General features: G+C 39.2%; 1 protein-coding gene across 1 annotated transcript in view; it reads left to right on the top strand.

Annotated features, from left to right (window-relative positions):
- Positions 1-19,008, top strand: part of ATP2B2 (ATPase plasma membrane Ca2+ transporting 2) — a 440,022-nt gene that overhangs the window by 237,102 nt on the left and 183,912 nt on the right. The window contains exon 4 of the mRNA XM_072875775.1: positions 15,448-15,934. Within this exon, the coding sequence (XP_072731876.1) occupies positions 15,736-15,934 (199 nt within the window). The 5' untranslated portion in view covers positions 15,448-15,735. The remainder of the gene's footprint in view (positions 1-15,447; positions 15,935-19,008) is intronic.

Here is a 19,008-nt window from a genome sequence, read left to right as displayed (position 1 = left end):
AGTAATTTGCTGGAAATAGATTTTAGATCAACACATTTGATTACAAGGAGAAATCAAGCTGAGCTAGTGCACTTCGTGCAACACAGGTCTGTGTTCTCTGCAAGAGACATGGTTAAAATCAGCAAACAATCATGCTCTGTAGCAGCTGAGACATCCAGATGGTCTCAGTTTATCCCTCATTAAAACACATTTCAGTGTTCCAATCTTTAGATAAAGATAGGCTTGAATAGCTGTGGCAAGGCCCATATCCTAAAAGAAAGGTCACAAGCATTTAGTCAGTTACAGAAAATACCTCTCCACGCACCCCGGTGCCTTGGTCGTATACCGGTTTGCATACCAAAACCGGGCAGCTTGCAACTGGGGAAGCTAGGCAGGTGGAGAGCTGGGTGGACAAGCCCAAGTGCAGGTCCTTCCAGCCCTGGTTGTGTGCAGTAGCCTCTTGCCTGTCTGGCATTGGGGTATGCGGACGTGGAGCTGAAGTTACTGACTTTCTGCTTTTCTGTAGGTATTAGGGCCCTCTGATTTCGTGGATAGCTTAGGACTTGACGTTACTAATTTAATTTCTTGCGAGTGAAATCAGCACTGCACTAGGATGACAAAAGAGTGCTGCAGCACGTGTACTTTGTATTAATCGCATTCATACTAGACCCCAGTGAACAATTGTTCACACGTGCTTGTGAACGGTTTTGTCTGCACCTTCTCCTTCTGCCATTGCTTGAAGGAGGCAAGAGAAGAAAAGCAGCTGGAACAATCCAATCCCTGTGTGTCAGGTGGCCGCAGAGTGCCATGATACTCATCTCTGACTTTCCATCTTCCCTCATTTGCTGGGGAATTAATGAGGACCCCGGTTGTGCTGAAATTTGAGTATCTGCTGAAGGGCTTTGCTGGATAGAGGTCTATGTATCCTGCAGCTAATTATGTCATTAATTAATCTATTAGCTATTGATGTCTGGCAAGAGAGTTGCTGAGAACGATTCAGAACCTACATGGAAATTCTTAAAGTATTTATTTCCTGTATTTTGAGAACTCCTTATTACTGCTCTGTAGCCATGATAAATCCTTGTAGAGTTAGAGTTAAGGTATTCTTTGTGAAAATTCCTATTTCTTACCTGTTCTTTTGATTGTTTTCCACACAGACAGAGAGCTAATGTAGTTTAAGAGATGCGGAGTAGAAAGATTAATCTCTCTTCCCCCTTGCAGCTCCTAAAGAAGCTACAGCTTTATAGTTTCAAAAGAGAACATTTTATTTTTAAGTTGTTATTAATAGAACAGAAAATTAAAAGCTCATCACGGTTAGGATGAGATCCCGATTGAACTTGACAAGGAAGAAGATATTTAATAAAAGTACCAGGCATGATGATGGCTTTAAAATAAATCTGTGTGTGAATAGCTAAATTATGAGGCGATAATCTGAGGGTCTATTTAAAAACACGTTTGTAGGAGGATTTTTAGGATGACCCCACAGATAATGTATGGTAGTTAGTATGTCCTGTCCTACTCCTGGTATTTTTTGGCTAATTGTATGATTTTAAGGTTGGGCAGCAACATTCTACATAGCTGTTATCACTTTTTATCCATCAATTGATGTCTGCTGCTGTTTTATCAGCTTATTTTTCTGAGCCACCAGCTAGGATAATGTGCTTGAGGGAAAATTATACCCTACATCAGTGGTTTTGTTACAGCATGTTGTACATTATTGGTAATTTGAATGCACCCAGATAAAAATAGAAAGGTTAAGTAGTTTTCCAAATGTTGCTGCTGTGAAGCAGAAAAAGAGTAGTGTCTGTACCATATACATTTTTGAGGGAAGAGTGATTATTTTCTTTCCTCCTTTCAAAAACGCTTGCTAAAATTAATGCTTTCCTTAAAGCGGAATATAAAGAACAGTTTGCTTTTGAAATTTCTCTCCCAAACTCTTTCTCTTCTTTCTGATGAATTTCTAGGATTAATGAGCCTGGTAGGTGTCAGCTTTTGTACACATACGCGTGGCCAGCAAGTGCCTTCCCGTGGGGCAGGTGGTGTGGTTTTGTGCCAGTGAGGAGTGGCAGTGGAACGGTGGTGGTGCCCTCAGCAGCCGTCTCCTCCGTCCCTCAGCTCCCATGCAGTGGGTTTCCTTCGCTCCTTTATTTTTCTTCCAGTGGTGTTAAAGGTTTCTGATCTTTCTCAGATGTTTTCAGTAGAAAGGAGCAATGCCTTTTTTGTGGCTGATACATTTATACAGTGTGTACCTAAGATTTCTGTAAAACTGGAGTTTGTAATTTCTTTTACAAAACAACTTCTTGATTCTCTGCGTATAGGAATAATCTGTGCAGGCAGCAGCTAGCAAAAATTTTGTATTTTGATAGAGTTGACTGATACACATATACTTTTAATGCTTTGTGAATGTCCTATTTAAAATCACTGCAGAACATCACTGTGTGTCTTTCAGCTAATGCCCACTGAGATTTAAAACCTCCTTTTTGGCTGCTCTCTTTCTTAAGAGTGACCTTGGCTGACAGTTTCTATTGTATAACTGAGTCCTGTGGGGATTTTTTTTTTCCTCTCTCATCCTTTCACATGGATTTACGTGGTGCTGACTTATCTCTCCAGTAGCTCTGCTTCTATTTCATTGCAGTTAAGATGTTCATAGTTATAAATCACTGTGGAAAACATATGTTTATATTGGATTTTCTTATAGATTAAAAATTTCATGGTAGATGTTAGATTCTATCTTATATGAGTGCTTCCCTTTCTTCTCCCCTGATTAAAGAGAAGAATAATCACGTGTTGTTTTCATGGCAGGTGATAGAGATAAGCCAGCTAATGACCTGCCATGCAGGCTAGGAGAGATGTAGGGGCTCTTGGCCTTGCTTTGGGTGCGGGATGGACTAGCTGACCGCTCACGCTCTTCCAGCTCCATTGTCCATGCTCTTGAAAACCTGGGAAGAGACTTCTAACCAAATCATAGTTTCAGCTGCAATATATTGTTCAAACTTTATATTACCTGTAAAATCTGTGCATGCTCACGGCCGAGGACGTTTGCCTTTGAAGCTGGAATTCAATGCTGTCAAAGTTTGGATCTATGTTTAGTAGCAAAGACAGGTAATTTCATCTTTTTAAAGAGAAATTTTATAAAGCTGGGCATTTTGGTGTGACTATAAAAATTATTTATGTGGATTTTTTTGAGCAGAATACAAATATATCCTTTTGGAGAAAGACAGCTTTTGTGTTCTACCATATAACTTGTTTTCCATAAGATGTAGCAAAGCTGAAGGATTATTTTTCTTTAGCTCTGGTGCTTGCATAATTATGCACTGAGAGTTCAGTGGCATAAAGGAGATTTAAACAGATGCGAAGTTTTGTAGGAACTTAATTCTAATAAGTGTCCTGGTGGCGTTAAAATACTGGTAGCTTCATTTTTCAGTAATTTATAACCTCTTAAAGTTTCCTTTTAAATTTGTTATACTTTCACGGGCTGCCTTTGAATTCTGTCACATATGAGTATGTTTAGGCATGCTATGTAATGTACAGGCATGCGGCAGGATAGGCTTGTTTTTACATTTAGTTAACTGACCTCAAGAGGTAGGTAAGACAGTTATATGATTTATTTTGACATAATTCCTTATGAAATTGAGAGGCATGAACTAAGCAGAAGAAAGAATGCAATGGTATTGTCAGCAGCGTAATAGGAATTGTCTTGTATTTTCTTACCAGTTACTGTAAAAAATAGAGAGGAACTGCGTATCTGTGGGAAATGATCAGGTAAGTCAAAGGGAGGTGAAAAACTCTCATTAGAAATCAAAAGATGAAGAATAGGCCGTGGCCAGTGTGGAACGGTCATTTTCTCCTCTGCAGAGGGGTACTGCTTCAGTTTGGGGTACCTGACCAGTAGAAGACGAATGGCAAGTGAATGGCACGCAAAACAGGTATCTGATGGAGTGGAGCTGGTACAGAGATTGGTCCAGGTAGGTAGGGAAGCGATACAGTGAGAAATACAGGATACTGCTCTTTGCAAGTGTGTGATGAGCAGACGTGAAGGCATGGACTGTTTCCCTGTAGGTGACTGATGTAACTAGATAGGAAGCGGGAGGAATTTAAGACCAATCAGAGCTTCAAAGAAAGCTTTTATGACTTGTGCAGTTTTTACAGCTCTGTTGTACTGATGGGAAGCAGTGGTGTCGTGTTTGAGTGATACATAGTTGGAGTAGACCGCTTGGTCTGTCTGTGACTGGCACCTACGGGATTTATGTGTCCTGTTCAATGAGATGTGTTGTCTAAGAATAGCTATTTGCTTAAAAATCCTGCCTAACAAAATTAAAATATTCAGGATGGCTGATATCCTTGTACTGTGTATAACCGTTCTGTGGTTCTGTTCAGGCAAAGTGGAAATGGTCTCTTGCCTGGAAATATACAGGCAACAACAACAACAAAATCTACCTTTGACGGTCCCTATAGCACCAAACGCAGCGGCTAATTATGATTTGGTCTCTTTGCTCTCGTTTTAGAGAACTGCATCCCATCTCAAGAACAAAGTAGCCTGATCTTATGTAAAATTTATCTTTTGGCTTTTAAAGAAAAAGATAACAAAAGTTCTTTTTACTGTTAACAAAAAGAAAATACATGTTTGTTCAGAAAGACAGATTACAGCATGCAGTTTTCCTTTATAGCCATTATGGGAATAGTGCATATGAAAAACGTGCGTGTTTCAATTCCACTCGTATATATTTCTATTTGCTCATTAAATAACAACATATTGTGTTTTTTTTAACAACCAGATGAGTTTCTTTCATATTTTGTGTTCTTCCTGTTTCATTATTCTGCTTATAGCTCTTTTGCATGGAAGCTGGATTTTCTGAATCTCATTAACAACCAATGGTGCTGCACTAAAAGCTTCAGTATTACTTTCAGGGCTTTATATCTTTACTTACTAGTATAATAAAATGCCTCTGATAGTGAAACCAAGGGGGCGGAAGATAGGGCTGCAAATGTGGGCTGCAATGTAAGCTTGTTCAGGGTGCGTCTCTCCCCCCCCCCCAGCTGATTCTCGTGGAGGTCTGTATCATGCTCCAGCATTTCGTCTGCGGAACAGGCATATGCCAGCTCCTCACTGACAGTAATGATGTCTGACTTCGGCCGCCGCTGTGTTTGCTTGTACTCCACACTGGCTGGCCCTGCTGCTAGCAAAGGATTGTTTTTTTTTTCTCGAGTAACCCCTGAAAAATATAAGAAAAATGTAAGAAGGAGTACCTCCCCCTGCAAAAATGGATTTCTCTGCTGTCAGTTTTGAAGCCGCTCTGAAGTAAAAGACATTATTGTATGTATAAGGCTGAAATAGAGCATTTTTGGCTAAATACAGCAATCTGATTCCATTGTTGTATGGCCGTGCTGTGGCTCTCCTGTCTTTTGGCTAAAGGTCTGTTAATATACTCTGATTTTCTTTACTTCTTTTAAAGATTGACATGGCCAACAGTAGTCAACCAATCCTTTTTACTGCTAATGTTTGGATGATTTATATGATAGATGCTGACAGAAGAACAGAAAAAACAACATAGCAAGTCCGTTTTTGGGGTGGTTTCCTTTTCCCTGAATGGTTTCCCTTGGGTTGCTATGTAGAATTTGGAACTTCTTTCTTAGGGATGTGGGTGGCAACACTGATCATACTGTAGTAGTTTGGAATTAGATGTTAAAATAGGAAAGGTCTTTTCTATGAAAAATGTTTGGATTTAATCTTGTCTGTAAATTGTATATGTTGCAAGGTATTTCCAGTAGGTTCTAGAACAAACTGTGTTACTTCCTAAGTAATCATCCATACCAGGAATGTTGCTATTTAAACAGGTGTGTTTAGTAAAATAGTCAGCCACTGGGACTTTCACATGCTGGATGTAATTTCTATCTTCTTTTCCTTTTAAGAAGCACTAACTTTTCATCAGGTACAAAAACCATTGACCTGTATACCATGTTTGCTGACAGGTATAGGTTGATGAACTGATAGGTTCATTTTTTAATTCTGGTTTCATCATTGCGGTTTGAGCTGATGCAAAGAAATGCCAGTTGACCAAGCAAGATTTGGTTTGGGCCCTTTAACCTCCAGAGTTCAGAACAGGACACAACAAAACGCATCTTGCTGCAGCTGACCAGTTATGGATTTCCTCAGTTTTTGTTCTGTTATCCTGTAGATCCATACTTATGAAAAACATGATACTTGTCAATTTTTTAGAAGTAATCCATCAAAATAATGTTTCACATTAATGCGCGCTCTTCCACTGTGCTTCCTCGAAGTATAGATGTGCTCTTCTTGATTCCATCTAAAGCAGGAAAAGGCCTCCATTTATCTCCAGATTATTTAAAAAATAATAAAATTCTGGCCTCCTTTAAGTGTTTGAGACTGCTGCTATGACAAAACTCTAGCCAGTACTGGAAATATTCCTGCTACCATTTAAGAACTCTCAAAACAATGAGTGGGTCGATGCAGCCCCCGAGGTAGGTGTTGGGAGGGCAGACGTACGTTGGCAGAGGAATAACGTGATGCGCTTTCACCTTGGTTTTCTGAAATTTACAGGCCAAAGAGGGATTGTGGGTTAAAATTGTAGCTTCTTGATTAAAAGGCTGATAGATGGTTCAGACATAGATAAGATTTGCTTCATTACTCTCAATTTTTACGATAAAAAGTTTCTGTAAAGCGTTGTTCAAAAGTCTGAGAAAGGAAGGTAAAATAAGGTTAAGATATACGTGTACTTATCGGGAGAAACAGCAGTTTCTACCATAGTATAAAAACTTTGAGTTAGTCTTAAGGTATGAAGATTAGATAGAGAGGCCAGTTAATATTTCTATAATGAAAGGATTAGTAATGGAGTAAAAAATAAAAAATATTAGGAACCAAGTTCAGTGTCCCTTCTGAACAGAGACTGAACAAAAATCCAAATATTTTTGGTAGTGTGGGGTAGGGTAGGACTGTCAGCTGTATTTAATCAGTCTCTATCAAGCTGAATATCCTATTTGTTTTAAGGAGCTATTCATATACCTATTTCTATATTAGAATATACCTATTTCTATGTTAATATACCTACTTCTTTTAAGATGTTCTGAAGAATTTGCTGATTAAAATGAGATATAATCATATATACCAGGCACATAGACTGTAAAAGCACAAACTTCTCAAAATCCCTTAAAATTGTGTGCTTCAAGCTGATACGTTCTCAATGGTAAAGGTCATGTGGTAATTCGAATTCTAGATTTCAGAAATCTGGTGATATGTAAAATGCACGAACGAAGGACAAATGTAGAATGCTCATCTTTTTAGTGTTTATGCATCCCTTCCAACTTGCGATATACTATGATTCAATAATTTGCTTTGAATGAAGCTAGTAAAGAAAAAAATCTGAATTGGAGTCTGGTGAGTTTGGGCTTTTTTTATACAGGGTTTTCATCCTTGTTCTGTGGGTTGATACTGTAACGGACTATAGCACAACAGTAATTTAAAAAGGGGGCGGGGGGAGGGGGAGAAGGCACCTCAGCCCAGTTGAAGAAATTTTGAAAGTTTTGTGCTGGAGACGATGCTGCTGAGCTCGTACCTGATCAGTAGATCTCTCTACTACGTCACTGGATAATGCATCTTTTGTGTGTTTTCTGCTGAAGAAAGGCTTCCCCCCCGGCCCCAGCTCTGTAACTGATAATAATCTGTGCTGGATCCTGGGTCTGTGCTGGGATATGTGCCTTAGATGATCAGCTATTGCTTGTAGTGCCTTTAACTTAGATTTTTTTTTTTTTTTTTTCACATCTGCTCTATTTAATGATATCTGAAGTCCGAATATCCTTAGCTTTTTTCCAGCTATGTTTTCTATTAAATTGATAACGTAGTTTGGAAGTTGGCCTTCCTTGGAACAACTGTGCTGTGTTAGTCTCTGTATAAAATCAATACAGCTATACATGAAAACATGAATTTTGTAAAGCTTATATAGGTGTAGAATGGGTCTTTGTTCAGTGCCAAAAGTACAACCCCGAAGAGCAGGCATATGTGTTGTGTAGGAAGGTAGTGAATAAAAGAAACCCAATAACTGCTTTGCAGTGTGGAATTAGAGTCTTGGGAGAATAAATAGCTAATGAAAAATAACCTTTCATTTTATGACTGAAAGCAAAACAAAATAAATTCATGTTAATACAAGCAAGAAATGAGAGAGGGTTCTTAAAACTTGTGGCTCGTACAAACTTTACTAGAAAACCTCTTTGCGTAGGAGATCGCTTCTCAGTAAGCACGTCTAACGCGGTGGAGGGCTCCGTACCAGCCGGAGCAGGCCCTGCCGGTAGCCCTCTGGTCACATAGAGCCGTGCCCGAAGTCAGCAGGTGTCGATGGTGTTGCATAGCGAAGCCAGGAATATTTCATAACTCGGACAAGCGCTCAGTGCTGAGAGATAACAAACATGATTTGGCTTCTTATGGCAGGCTGTCTACTAACAGCATTCATCGAGTGTGAAATTCTGGCGTCAGAGAAGGAAGGGTTTCATCTGCAGGACCTGATCCAATCCCCTGGAAGTCATTGATAGAGGCATTTCATTGACTGTAGTGGGACTGAATTGATTCCTTTAATAGTATTTTTGTTCCTGTCAGTAGTTCATTTGGCTTTGCTGTAACCATTTACAGGAGTAATGGTGGAAAACAGACTTCGTATCAAATTGTAGACTGAATAACTGTGCACTGTAACAGGGCACTGGAGGTAGTTTTACTTTGCAATTGTTATTTTAAGTTTCCCTCAGTATACTGGTACAGTATGGGGAAAAAACTTCAGCAAATTTGTGAAAGAGTTTGATTCTGTTTGGTAGAGGTCCTAAGTAAATAAGCTTATTGTATAACTGCAATCGATATTTTGTACCCCTTTAATAAAGATCTATTTTGTGGCAGTGCCTTTTTTGCCTTCAAATAATCAACAGTATCTTATAGGAGGCATGGAATAATTTTTATTTATCCTACATGATAGCAAAACTGGTACAAGAAATCCAGACTGACTGGAGGTGTGGATTCACACTGGGAGGACTGAAACAATTGTTACTTTAGGGATTATAATAGTTGCCTGTGATTTAAAAAAAAAAAAAAACAACAAACCCACAACTTTTTCATTTTGTAATCTTTTTAAAATAATGCCTTAACTTTATTGTCTTTATGTCATCATATTATCAGGGGAAATATATTTCTGTCTTAGAAGAACAACTGAATGAAGCATCATAGACGAAATTCTAATTTTTTGTAGATGGAATGTACAAATGTCTCATTCCTGTGTGCTCATCATGAATGAATTATGTACGAGTTAATGCAACTTGAAATTCATTAAGAAATGTAGTGATGAAGTCAGGAATATTTTCAGACAACACTTAGCTACAAAGTTCAGTTTCCCTTTCTTTATCTACTGTCGGCTTCCTGGTGTTAAACAAAAATTTCACAGTTGTGAAGGTGCCAACCTGCTTTTATTCAAATGGTGGTTTGTCTTAGTTCCTTCTGCATCTTGTGCATTCCTGATAATTAAACTTCAAAGTCATTATTTGCTTTAGGAGAGTGTCAGTTTGAGCATCTTTGGGTGTGTTTGGTTGGCTTTGTTGGCCGCTTGGATAGACAATCCATTTCTCATTCTGGGCCGCGAAGATTATATTCACAAATGGATGGATGTTTTGTCTTTGATGTGAAAAGAACAAGAAATTGTAAAAGGTGGTACAACTGGGCCACACTTGATTTATTTCGCTCATCTGGAGACTCTTACAGAGCAGGTTATGGTTTTCTTTCTCAACTGTTTTCACCTTGCAAAGGGCTCCCATGAGTTTTTCATCCTCTGAAACATGTTGTCAACCTGTTGCTACCCACACCTGACATCAAGGTTTGAGGAACTGTAGTCTCAAAAAAACCCTCTTGAGCGATTTTGCTCAGACTCTAGGGAAAATTCCCTTAAATCTGCTTCCAATCCTGTTTTGTCAAGGAATGGTCTCTCTAATGCAATGAATAGAGATAAATCTGGTTAAATACCTACTACCCACTAAAATGTGACACTTCCAGCGCTTTTTTCCCCCCCTTCTTTGGGGGTTCTCTATAGGTCCCAAGGGATCAGCTAGCATTATATCTACAGCCAAATAATAATCTAAGTGGGACAGCGATGCTACATACGGAAGGCTGGGAACTGCTAATTCCCTTAGCTTAATTCAGGGGCAATCAGACCTCTATGCCTTCTTCCCAGCTGCATGATGGTACCTGGGCTTTGCTGATATCTCTGCCCTGGCTGTTCCTCTGCCAGCTCATTCAGAAATGATTACCTTTTCATCCTTCCTCCTGTAATGCAAGCAATTCCTTCATCATCAGATTTTGAGATCAGAGTTAGCATAATCTTAGATGACAGTTTAGAGAAAACAGTCAAATGATGAATATATCCTGAATTTTTGGAGTCATCATGAATCCGTTATTTGTCCAGACCTTTAAGGACTGTGAAATGCAAGTCTTGTGATTCTGATCTGGTGAAATCTGGTTTGGTACCTTGCTACTAATTTTTCTGCCAATGGAAGTCCAAGCGAAATCAGGTATCAGAATAGATGGTGATGATATCTACTTAGAAATCATTCTAACACACTGTGAAAATATTTACAAGCTTCCAAGATGAGACTTTTCCTGATTAGGGAAATCAAAGAATAGTTTTCCCAGCAGGCTTGCAGTTAGCTCATCCAAATTGCTTCTCTTTTAATTGGCGTGCATTTCCTTTAAGCAGCTAGAAGATGAAAAACATTTGACTTGGGCTCTATAGGAATGGAAGCCTGTTCCGCAGGACACAGCCACTCTGGGAGGAAAAAAAAAACCACCAACCAACAAATAATTCGAGTTTGTAGTGCATTTGTACAACAAAAATCCATGACATCTTTGACAAATAAAATCCCAGACCAAGGTGAAGACTTATATTCTGACTTTTTAATGAGAAAAATAGGGATAGTATTTTACTCAGGTTTTCTAGTATGTGAAGTCTTTTGCTACCTGAAGCAAATCTAGGTGGGCTGCTATTTTGTCCTTTTGCCCACAGCATACTGTTGTTTTCAAACTGCACTTTAGGAATTTTTTTTTAACCCAAATTTATTGTTTCTAAAGCTTGTTTCAGAAGCATTGGTGAGAATAAATAAAAAGAAATAACCTTCATTAAAAGCTACTGCTTTTGGCTGGAAGAACAATGTAACATTGTGTGTGAAATTAGTTTTTCAGTTACTGGAGATTTTTATTTCTCTTTTGCTGAACATGTCTGTGGAGGACTGGTTTCCCTATAAATTGTTGTCATAGGGAATGGTGAGACCAGATAGGCGTAACTGAGGATGAAATGATCGTGTGCTAGAATGGTGTCAAAAGCTGGGCTCTCAGGATTTGGGGATGGTGGCTCTTTGTGGCCTGGGAGGCATCTGGTTATAAACTAAAACCATTGAAGCACACCGTAGATGATGGTTTTTGGATTGAAAGAGATTGAGCGGACCTTGGCTTAAAGTGGTTGAGAAATTTTGGCCTGGAGGCCCTGAGGGGACTCTGAAAAGAACGGGAGAAGTCCTTGAGCTCCCTGGCTATTTCCCACCTCCAGTGCAATGCACCTGCTGCTGCTGGAACTTGCGGTTTGCTCAGCCTTGTTGCCTTTGACTGCTGGAGATGTTATTCCTCAGATAGCTTAGACCATAGCAGTGGGATTAGTTTCAAGTGCCATTGGATATCTTTTTGTGAACTAGCTATGCAGACTTGCCCTATAACCAATGGAAGCAGGCACCCCTAGCATGAAATTCAGTTCACCTAATTTAGATGTCCGTATTAGAAAGAGATCGGTCTCAGTATAGAAGTGCCTGTTTCTCTTCAGAGAGTGTCTGGATCTGCAACTCCTATGAGGCAGAAGAGCAGCTGTGTGGTAGGTCAAGGTAGATCCGAATCGAATAGGTGAGGGTTTTTCAGTGATACTGTTCCTGAATAATGTCAGTTGCTCATTTTGATTGAAAATGTACAGGTATCACCTGCTTTTTCAAAGTCAGGGTTTCTTGGTAGTTCACCTATACTACATCCACATCTTGAAAATATCAGTGTTTTGAGTGTGTTTTGTAAAATAATCCCTACCCTAACCACCTCCCCCCAAAAAACAGCAAACAAAAAAACCCTGCCCAAACTTAGTGCAATACTTGGATTTCTTGTAGAGGAGACTTGAAATTTCACCCACGTCTAGTAATTTGATCTGTTTTGGAGATGCAAAGCCTGTAGCCCCACTGATGGGGGAATATTGCCATATGCGAGTCTCAAGTTTTCTATTCCTCCGCTTTTGTTAAAGGACTATTAACCACTCGGGAAGGGCGAGGTGGTCATGTGTCAGTCATGCTAACCTGGTAGGCACTCTGGCAAGGTTCCTGGACTTCTCATAAACGACATTCAAGGATCGAATGAAGCCTGCGTGTCTTGTTCCATGGGATGAGGGGTGCGTTATCAGTGAATAACGTTAGTCATGCTTTCTGCTTTCTATACCTTACTATCTGCCTTTCAAAAACATGAGATGGTGTTTCCCTGGTGTCGTAACAGCAGGTGAATCACAAACAGCACAAACTCTGAGTGATTTGTTTTTAAAGCACTGAAGGAAGTGTAAACTTCATATTTGTTGTTTATTGATTAGTGTTTAATTGAAGGTGAAATAAAAAAAACAAGCAGGCAAATGACTCAAACGTGCTAAAAACCACCACCACTGTCTTGCCGTGGCTGACAAATGACAATGAATTTCTAAGAATAGAAGCAAATGTATGAATTTATCGTGATGGCAGAGTGAGTCAAAAGAGATGCTTTGATTGAGAGTGGTGGACACATCCCACAGAAAAATCATGCAGAAAACATCTTTGGCACTGAGTTTAGTACCCTTTGCATCACTAATGAAATTGGTAGATGGTTCTCCTCAGAAAATACTAATTGTCTTTTCACTGTGGTGTTATGGAACAGTTTAAGAACGATTTTATTGTATTAGAGGAATGTTTAAAAAGCCCACAGGACCAGCAAAGCCCTATAAATTCTCTGTTAGGTGAATGGCGTGGTTTGTTTTGGTGGGGGTTTTTTTTGTTAATTTTTTTTGTTTTATTTTGTTTTGGTTTTACATCATGGCTGTTTTAGACGCCCAGTGTTCAAGATCTTGAAGTGTATTTATCTCAGGAATAGATTTTTTTTTGCCCACTGGAAGTAAATAGCAGTCTATCATCTTAACTATTCATTATTATTATTGATGCCTCATTTTTTCACAACATTTTTCTGGGTATTCTTTTTTATGATCAAATCTGAGTCTGCTTTTTGATGTGGCTGTCAGCAGCAACTTATCATAGATGATACCAGAAAGAGTCTGAAATGCTGATTTTAGGAAAGCGGGGGCATATCATCAGTGGATGTTGTGGTGATTCAGTGCCTCTTGGGATGAAGTCTGTTTTACTGGACATCTGTGACATTTCTATCCTGCAATTCTTTCCAAATAATGCTACAAGCTGATGTTATTTCTACTCAGAATACTGATCCATCCTGTTTAAAAACATAAAGCAATAGTGAGTAAGGTCTTTTCTGCATGCTATACATAGGGAATTGTCTAGAAGTGAATGGATATTGTGAACACTGTCCTGCATGCAAGCATGGGAAGGCGAGTGTTGTTGACAGAGCAGAATATCTCCTCCTTGGCTATTGCTTGGCAAATAAAGGCCCTTTTTAATTACTGCTTCCAGTCTCTCGCTATTGCTCACTGTAGGCTGCATTTTGTGCTGAAATTCTTCTTTTCTTGTGAACTTGAAAAGCAGTATGTGAAATCAAGGTGGGCAGAAGTTGTCAGCATTAGAATATATGTCATTAAATAGGATGGGTAGAAGAAGCATGTAGCAGTTGACTGCTATTTTAATTGCATTCTCTACTATTGTAGTGAAACTTTGGTACTTCTCCCCCCTTTTTCTTCCCCCCCCAGAAATCAAAGGAATGTTGAGTCTTCATCTGTAAATGAGAGGGCTGGTAGAGGTTCTGTTTGTCTAACTGATATATTAGATAGCTCCAAAGCAGATAATGTCACTGTGGGCAAAGAGGAGTTAATGCATACAGTGGGCCTGGTCTTTCTTGCATGCAGAACAACGGCAATGCAATTAGATCAGTGGAAGCACCAAGCCTATGTGTTCTGTTGACTGTATGCGGGCAGGAGATTAAAATTGTTGCACAGATATAAAATTGGGACTTGAAACACTTTGGGATCCTCTTTATGTGCGTACTCATTCCCGCTGTGTATTACGGTGCCTAGAAAGTTCAAAACGTGCACTTTGACTATGACAGGTTTGTCAATCCTTAGGCTGATGGTGTGCTCTTTTAAAGATCTTTTTTATTATGAGAAAACTATTCTGAGACCTACAGATGAGACAGTGCACACTCACTAACCCTCTTGAGGCAAAAAAGAAACCTTTAATCTCTGTTAAAACTCTCTGTGCCAAATATAATAGCTGGTTTCAGCAGTATTTAAACCAACTTCATTAGAATACGGGAAGGGGAAACGGGTTGTAAAGGCTGGTTTTAGCAAGTAATCAACTGTCTCCCAGATGGTCCAAATGGGACTTGTTCAACACTGCACATAGTTAAAGAAAAAAACAAAAAAACCCAAAAAAACCCCCAACCAAACAACCAAACAACCCCAGCCCCCACCCAACACCCCCCTGCGTGCGTGCGTGCGTGTGTGTGTCTGTTGGCTCCCTGCTCGCAGGTTTTCCGCTGTCCCGGGGAAGCTGTGCGGGCTGTTGGCGAGGGGGCTGGCGGGCAGCGCGGAAGGAAAGCAGCCCAACAGCTGCCTTACGTGAGATGTAGCTCTGGCTGCTCAAACCAACCCACTCAAGTGGTTTATCTATTTTCTAGGGTATCCTTACTTACACAGAAGGCAAGCCTGCAAGATGTAATGTATTTAAATGTATTCTGAATCCGTAAGGGTGGCTCTAGTTTTTCCACCAGTTTTACTGTCCTTGCACTGAAAAACAGTTTTGCTTTAACCCATTATGAAAACTAGTAGTGTTTAATTGATTTTTGTTACCTTGTAGCCTTTATGAGAGAGTCTTTGTTCTTGTCAGATGAAAGATTGATGCGGCTGTATGAACCAGAGCACGTACTGGAGGTGCATCTAGCATGCTGGACCAATTGCTTACTTATTAATATTCATGAGCCATCTCATTTAGCGGATGCTCTTGGGACTTGATTAAAGCAAGCAACACTGCTATTGGCGCTTTAGCTGTAGAGACCTTTATCTAAGACAGAGCTAGTGTTATCCTTGTTGTCGATGCTAGCTCTGACTACCTGCAGCATTTCACAGGATATCTGTACAGTGTTTCTGCATAGCTTTTCTTAAATGACAAGTCAAACTGCAATGATAGAGAGAATACATCTGAAATCACCTTTGTAAAGCATTATTGCTCACTCTTGTAATGAGTCTTTTCTGTTTGTTCCCAAAGGTCCAGAGGAAGAAATGACCATGTAGATTCTACAGCTTGAGTGCAGCATAATGGGAAATGGTGAATGGAGTGGAGCTGGTCTGCAGCCTTGAAAGCAGCCGTTCTGCAGACCGCTAGTCAGTCAGGGACACCTTGCACGCCAGAGGCATTCTCCACGTCGCTCGCCGGACACACGCACTGGATTCTTTTTAATTTCTTAGGTTGGAACTCAAGATTCCTTTCCTTCAATTTTTAAACAGTTTTAAGATTGTATCAACTGTAACGAGTGGAGCAATATAATCGGCAACAATGGGTGACATGACAAATAGCGATTTTTATTCCAAGAACCAAAGAAATGAGGCCAACCATGCAGGAGAGTTTGGGTGCACACTGCAAGAACTGCGCTCCCTCATGGAACTTCGAGGAACAGAAGCAGTAGTAAAAATTAAAGAGACATATGGGGAAACAGAGGGGCTCTGCAGACATCTGAAGACATCACCAACAGAAGGTAAGCATATTTCTCTTCAGTTGAATCGGGGGACTTTGCAGAAGTGCTCTCCAGATAGTGAAAGAAGGAGGTTTTGTTTCAAGCCTGAACACAATTCTCATGGCGCTGCCATTATTCCCAACAATAATAAAAGAAAAGAAGAGTCTTCAGAGAAAGAAGATGATAACAGTCTAGCTATAGCTAAAGCTAGCACGAGAATAAAAGAGGTGCTATTTATTCAAACAGCTAAGTGCATTAATTCTTCCTTAAAAGGCAGACAAAAAAATCAGCACCTGCTTTATGGCATTATAAGAAGGCTTTAAGATATATGCTCTTGGGGGTAAGAAGGTGCAGACTAGTTGCTTCAGAATTTCTAGGTGTTTAGGCATCTTGAGGCTATGAAATGACCTTTTGAGATACCCATTATGTTACTTTGTAGATCAATACGTAGTATATATATTTTGTGATTACTAATCTTGACTTACTGTATTACCACAGATAGTTTTGCTTAAGTTATCGATATATGATTGTATCAATGTTTTTATTAGTTGGACTTCTTTTGTATGTATAATTAAACTCCTGAATTTCTTAAATTTAATAACACCAATTGTAACTTTTCAATATCTATTCCTCCAAGTGTTTCTGGAGTTCTCTACCTGATCATCAGTCATTAGTCCATTTTTCAACACTCATCCCAAATATGCCCCCATAAAACACTGACAATGGTGGGATGTTTCCCTCTCCTCCTCCAATTTTCCCGTTCACCAATTCTTTCTCTTTTAGTGCAAGTAAAATTCTATTTAATTCTAAGAATTCTATTTTTATCACTGTATTTTAATCTCCAAGGAATATTAACACTTTTGGAAATTATACAGTCTTTGAGTCAATAATATTTATCTTGTCTTGTGGCCAAGATCTTCATTTTAAGTTATTTTCTTTTTCAAGAAGATAGAAGTGTTGGCTTTATTCCACTCCCCTTTTAAAAAAATGGATCATTTAGTTACCTCTTCTGTTTAAATGCTTGAAAGTCTTGAATTATTGGTGTAATCATAAACATGTCAATTGTAGCATCACATAGTACAATATTATAAATTACACTAGTTGAAGAGTCCCAAAGGAGCAGCTGTCGATGCCTAGTCTTCAAGTGAATTCTTCATGGTCCTACCCTTGATCATACAGTCTCAGTATTGTTTAAACATTATAAACTATAAAGCTGTGAACCGTACCTTTTCAGCGAGGATTATTAAGCTAATTCTGTATTAAAACGAGCAGCAAACTCCAATAGTGCTTCAACATTCACGTGCAATCTTGTATTCTAGAGAAACTAGTGGCAAATGGAACATTTTATAACAGATCTCTCCCATTCTCTAGTCTTGCCCAAATACCTGATCCTTCAGACAGGACCTCTTTTCCTACCTGGAGATTGCTCCCAGTAGGAGTGCTGAGGTAGGAGGATGAGACCCTGCCACCTGCCTGGGATTTCCAGACGTCCGTCAGGCTTTCAGAGAGCGGCCTAATAGCTGTTGCACACGAGAGGAGGAACTCTTCAGAGAATATGCAGCGATTCTGACATAACCCTGACACATCTGGGGAATTCCAGACAGCAGGGCAGGATCTCTGTATTTACATGACAGAATAAATACTGATTTATAAATATCCCACTAGCGATTCAGCATCTTAAATATCCATCAGCGGTTTATAGAATATCAAAGCTGAAGTCTCAGGCTGGGTGAGCCGAGATCACTTCAGTGACTTCAGTAAAGTTTTGCCAGCTCATTCTAGCGGTTACCTGGTCAATGTGAACTTCGAAGGAGATGTTAATTGCGTTATCTGTTCAATTTGTGACATCAGGGAAACTTAATTCTTCATATCGGAACAGAGTGTATGGATCCAACCAGTGTGGCATGCTGACTCCAGCAGTAATCTATATCTGATACTTCAGATAAGGTAACTTTCCTCTAAGCCTTACGTGCACTTCATCACTTGTGCATTAGGGAAAAACATTTCCAGCTTCAAATGGCAATCAGCATAGCCTTGGAATCATGAAGACTCTGCTGGGTTTTAATTTTAAATGAGATCACATAATAGGAATTCCCAGCCACACTAAGTTTTCATCTTATTTTTAATTGTTTTGCTTGGAAAAGTCGTTTTAGGAGGGAACCTCTCTGCAATATGTCATGTCAAACTCAGAAATTTCCATTTGAGAGAAAGTATCCATAAAAATTCAATAGAAAAACTTTAAAAGCTTATGTCAAATATAAGCATATGTTTAGATGTAAGTCCCTAGCCATTGCTTTTCTTGTATCCAAACACAGCGAAAAGAGTTAAAATACAGTGAAGAGGATATTCTTGAAGATATGACTATTTTTAGAGGAAAGAAACAGAATAGTTTCTTATATGGAAATGGAATTTTGACATCAAGTAGATATGATTTACAAATAAATTATTGATCTACATAGTGGAGCCTCCCATAGAGTTTTATCTTTTGGTATTTGCAGCAAACCATGGATTCCCCATGGAATGGCTTTATGAAATCCCATAATTTGCCACTATGCCTGAAAATAACTTTTCCAACCAGCCTCTTTTTTGGTGAAGCACAGTTAACTGAACTTCTACTATTTTTTAATAGTTTGGAGTGCTGCACATTTTTACACAGTTTTATGAGGAAGAACAGAATAAGCATTACTGCAGGGCACTTCTTTCAATGAACCCCATAAACTCTTGGCTGAGCAGGCGTCCTGGATGAATATGAATGAAACAGCAAAAAGGACTTGACTGTAGAATTTGGTTCTTCCCAGGCTTGTAAGCTCTTTCAGAATTTATTTTCATAAAGTCTTTGTAATTTTGTGGGGTAAAGTAGTTACTGGAACAGAGGAGGAAAATGTATCCTGGAAGCGGGCACGTTATAATTTGGTAAAATGTGGTCTAATCTGAATTTACTGGCTGACTCTATATTTAGAAAAAAAGAAGTAGCAATTGGCTCAGAGTTTACTCAGCAATTCATTTCCCATGTTAATATTTGATGTACCATCATTCTACCTATGGACTGGTAGGATCAATCACTTATACTAAAAGTGCCTTTTTGAAGCTCTGTT

This window comes from Ciconia boyciana, chromosome 11 (genome assembly GCF_034638445.1).
Source record: "Ciconia boyciana chromosome 11, ASM3463844v1, whole genome shotgun sequence".
Classification (NCBI taxonomy): Eukaryota; Metazoa; Chordata; class Aves; order Ciconiiformes; family Ciconiidae; genus Ciconia; species Ciconia boyciana.
This window is presented reverse-complemented; position numbering and strand designations above follow the sequence as displayed.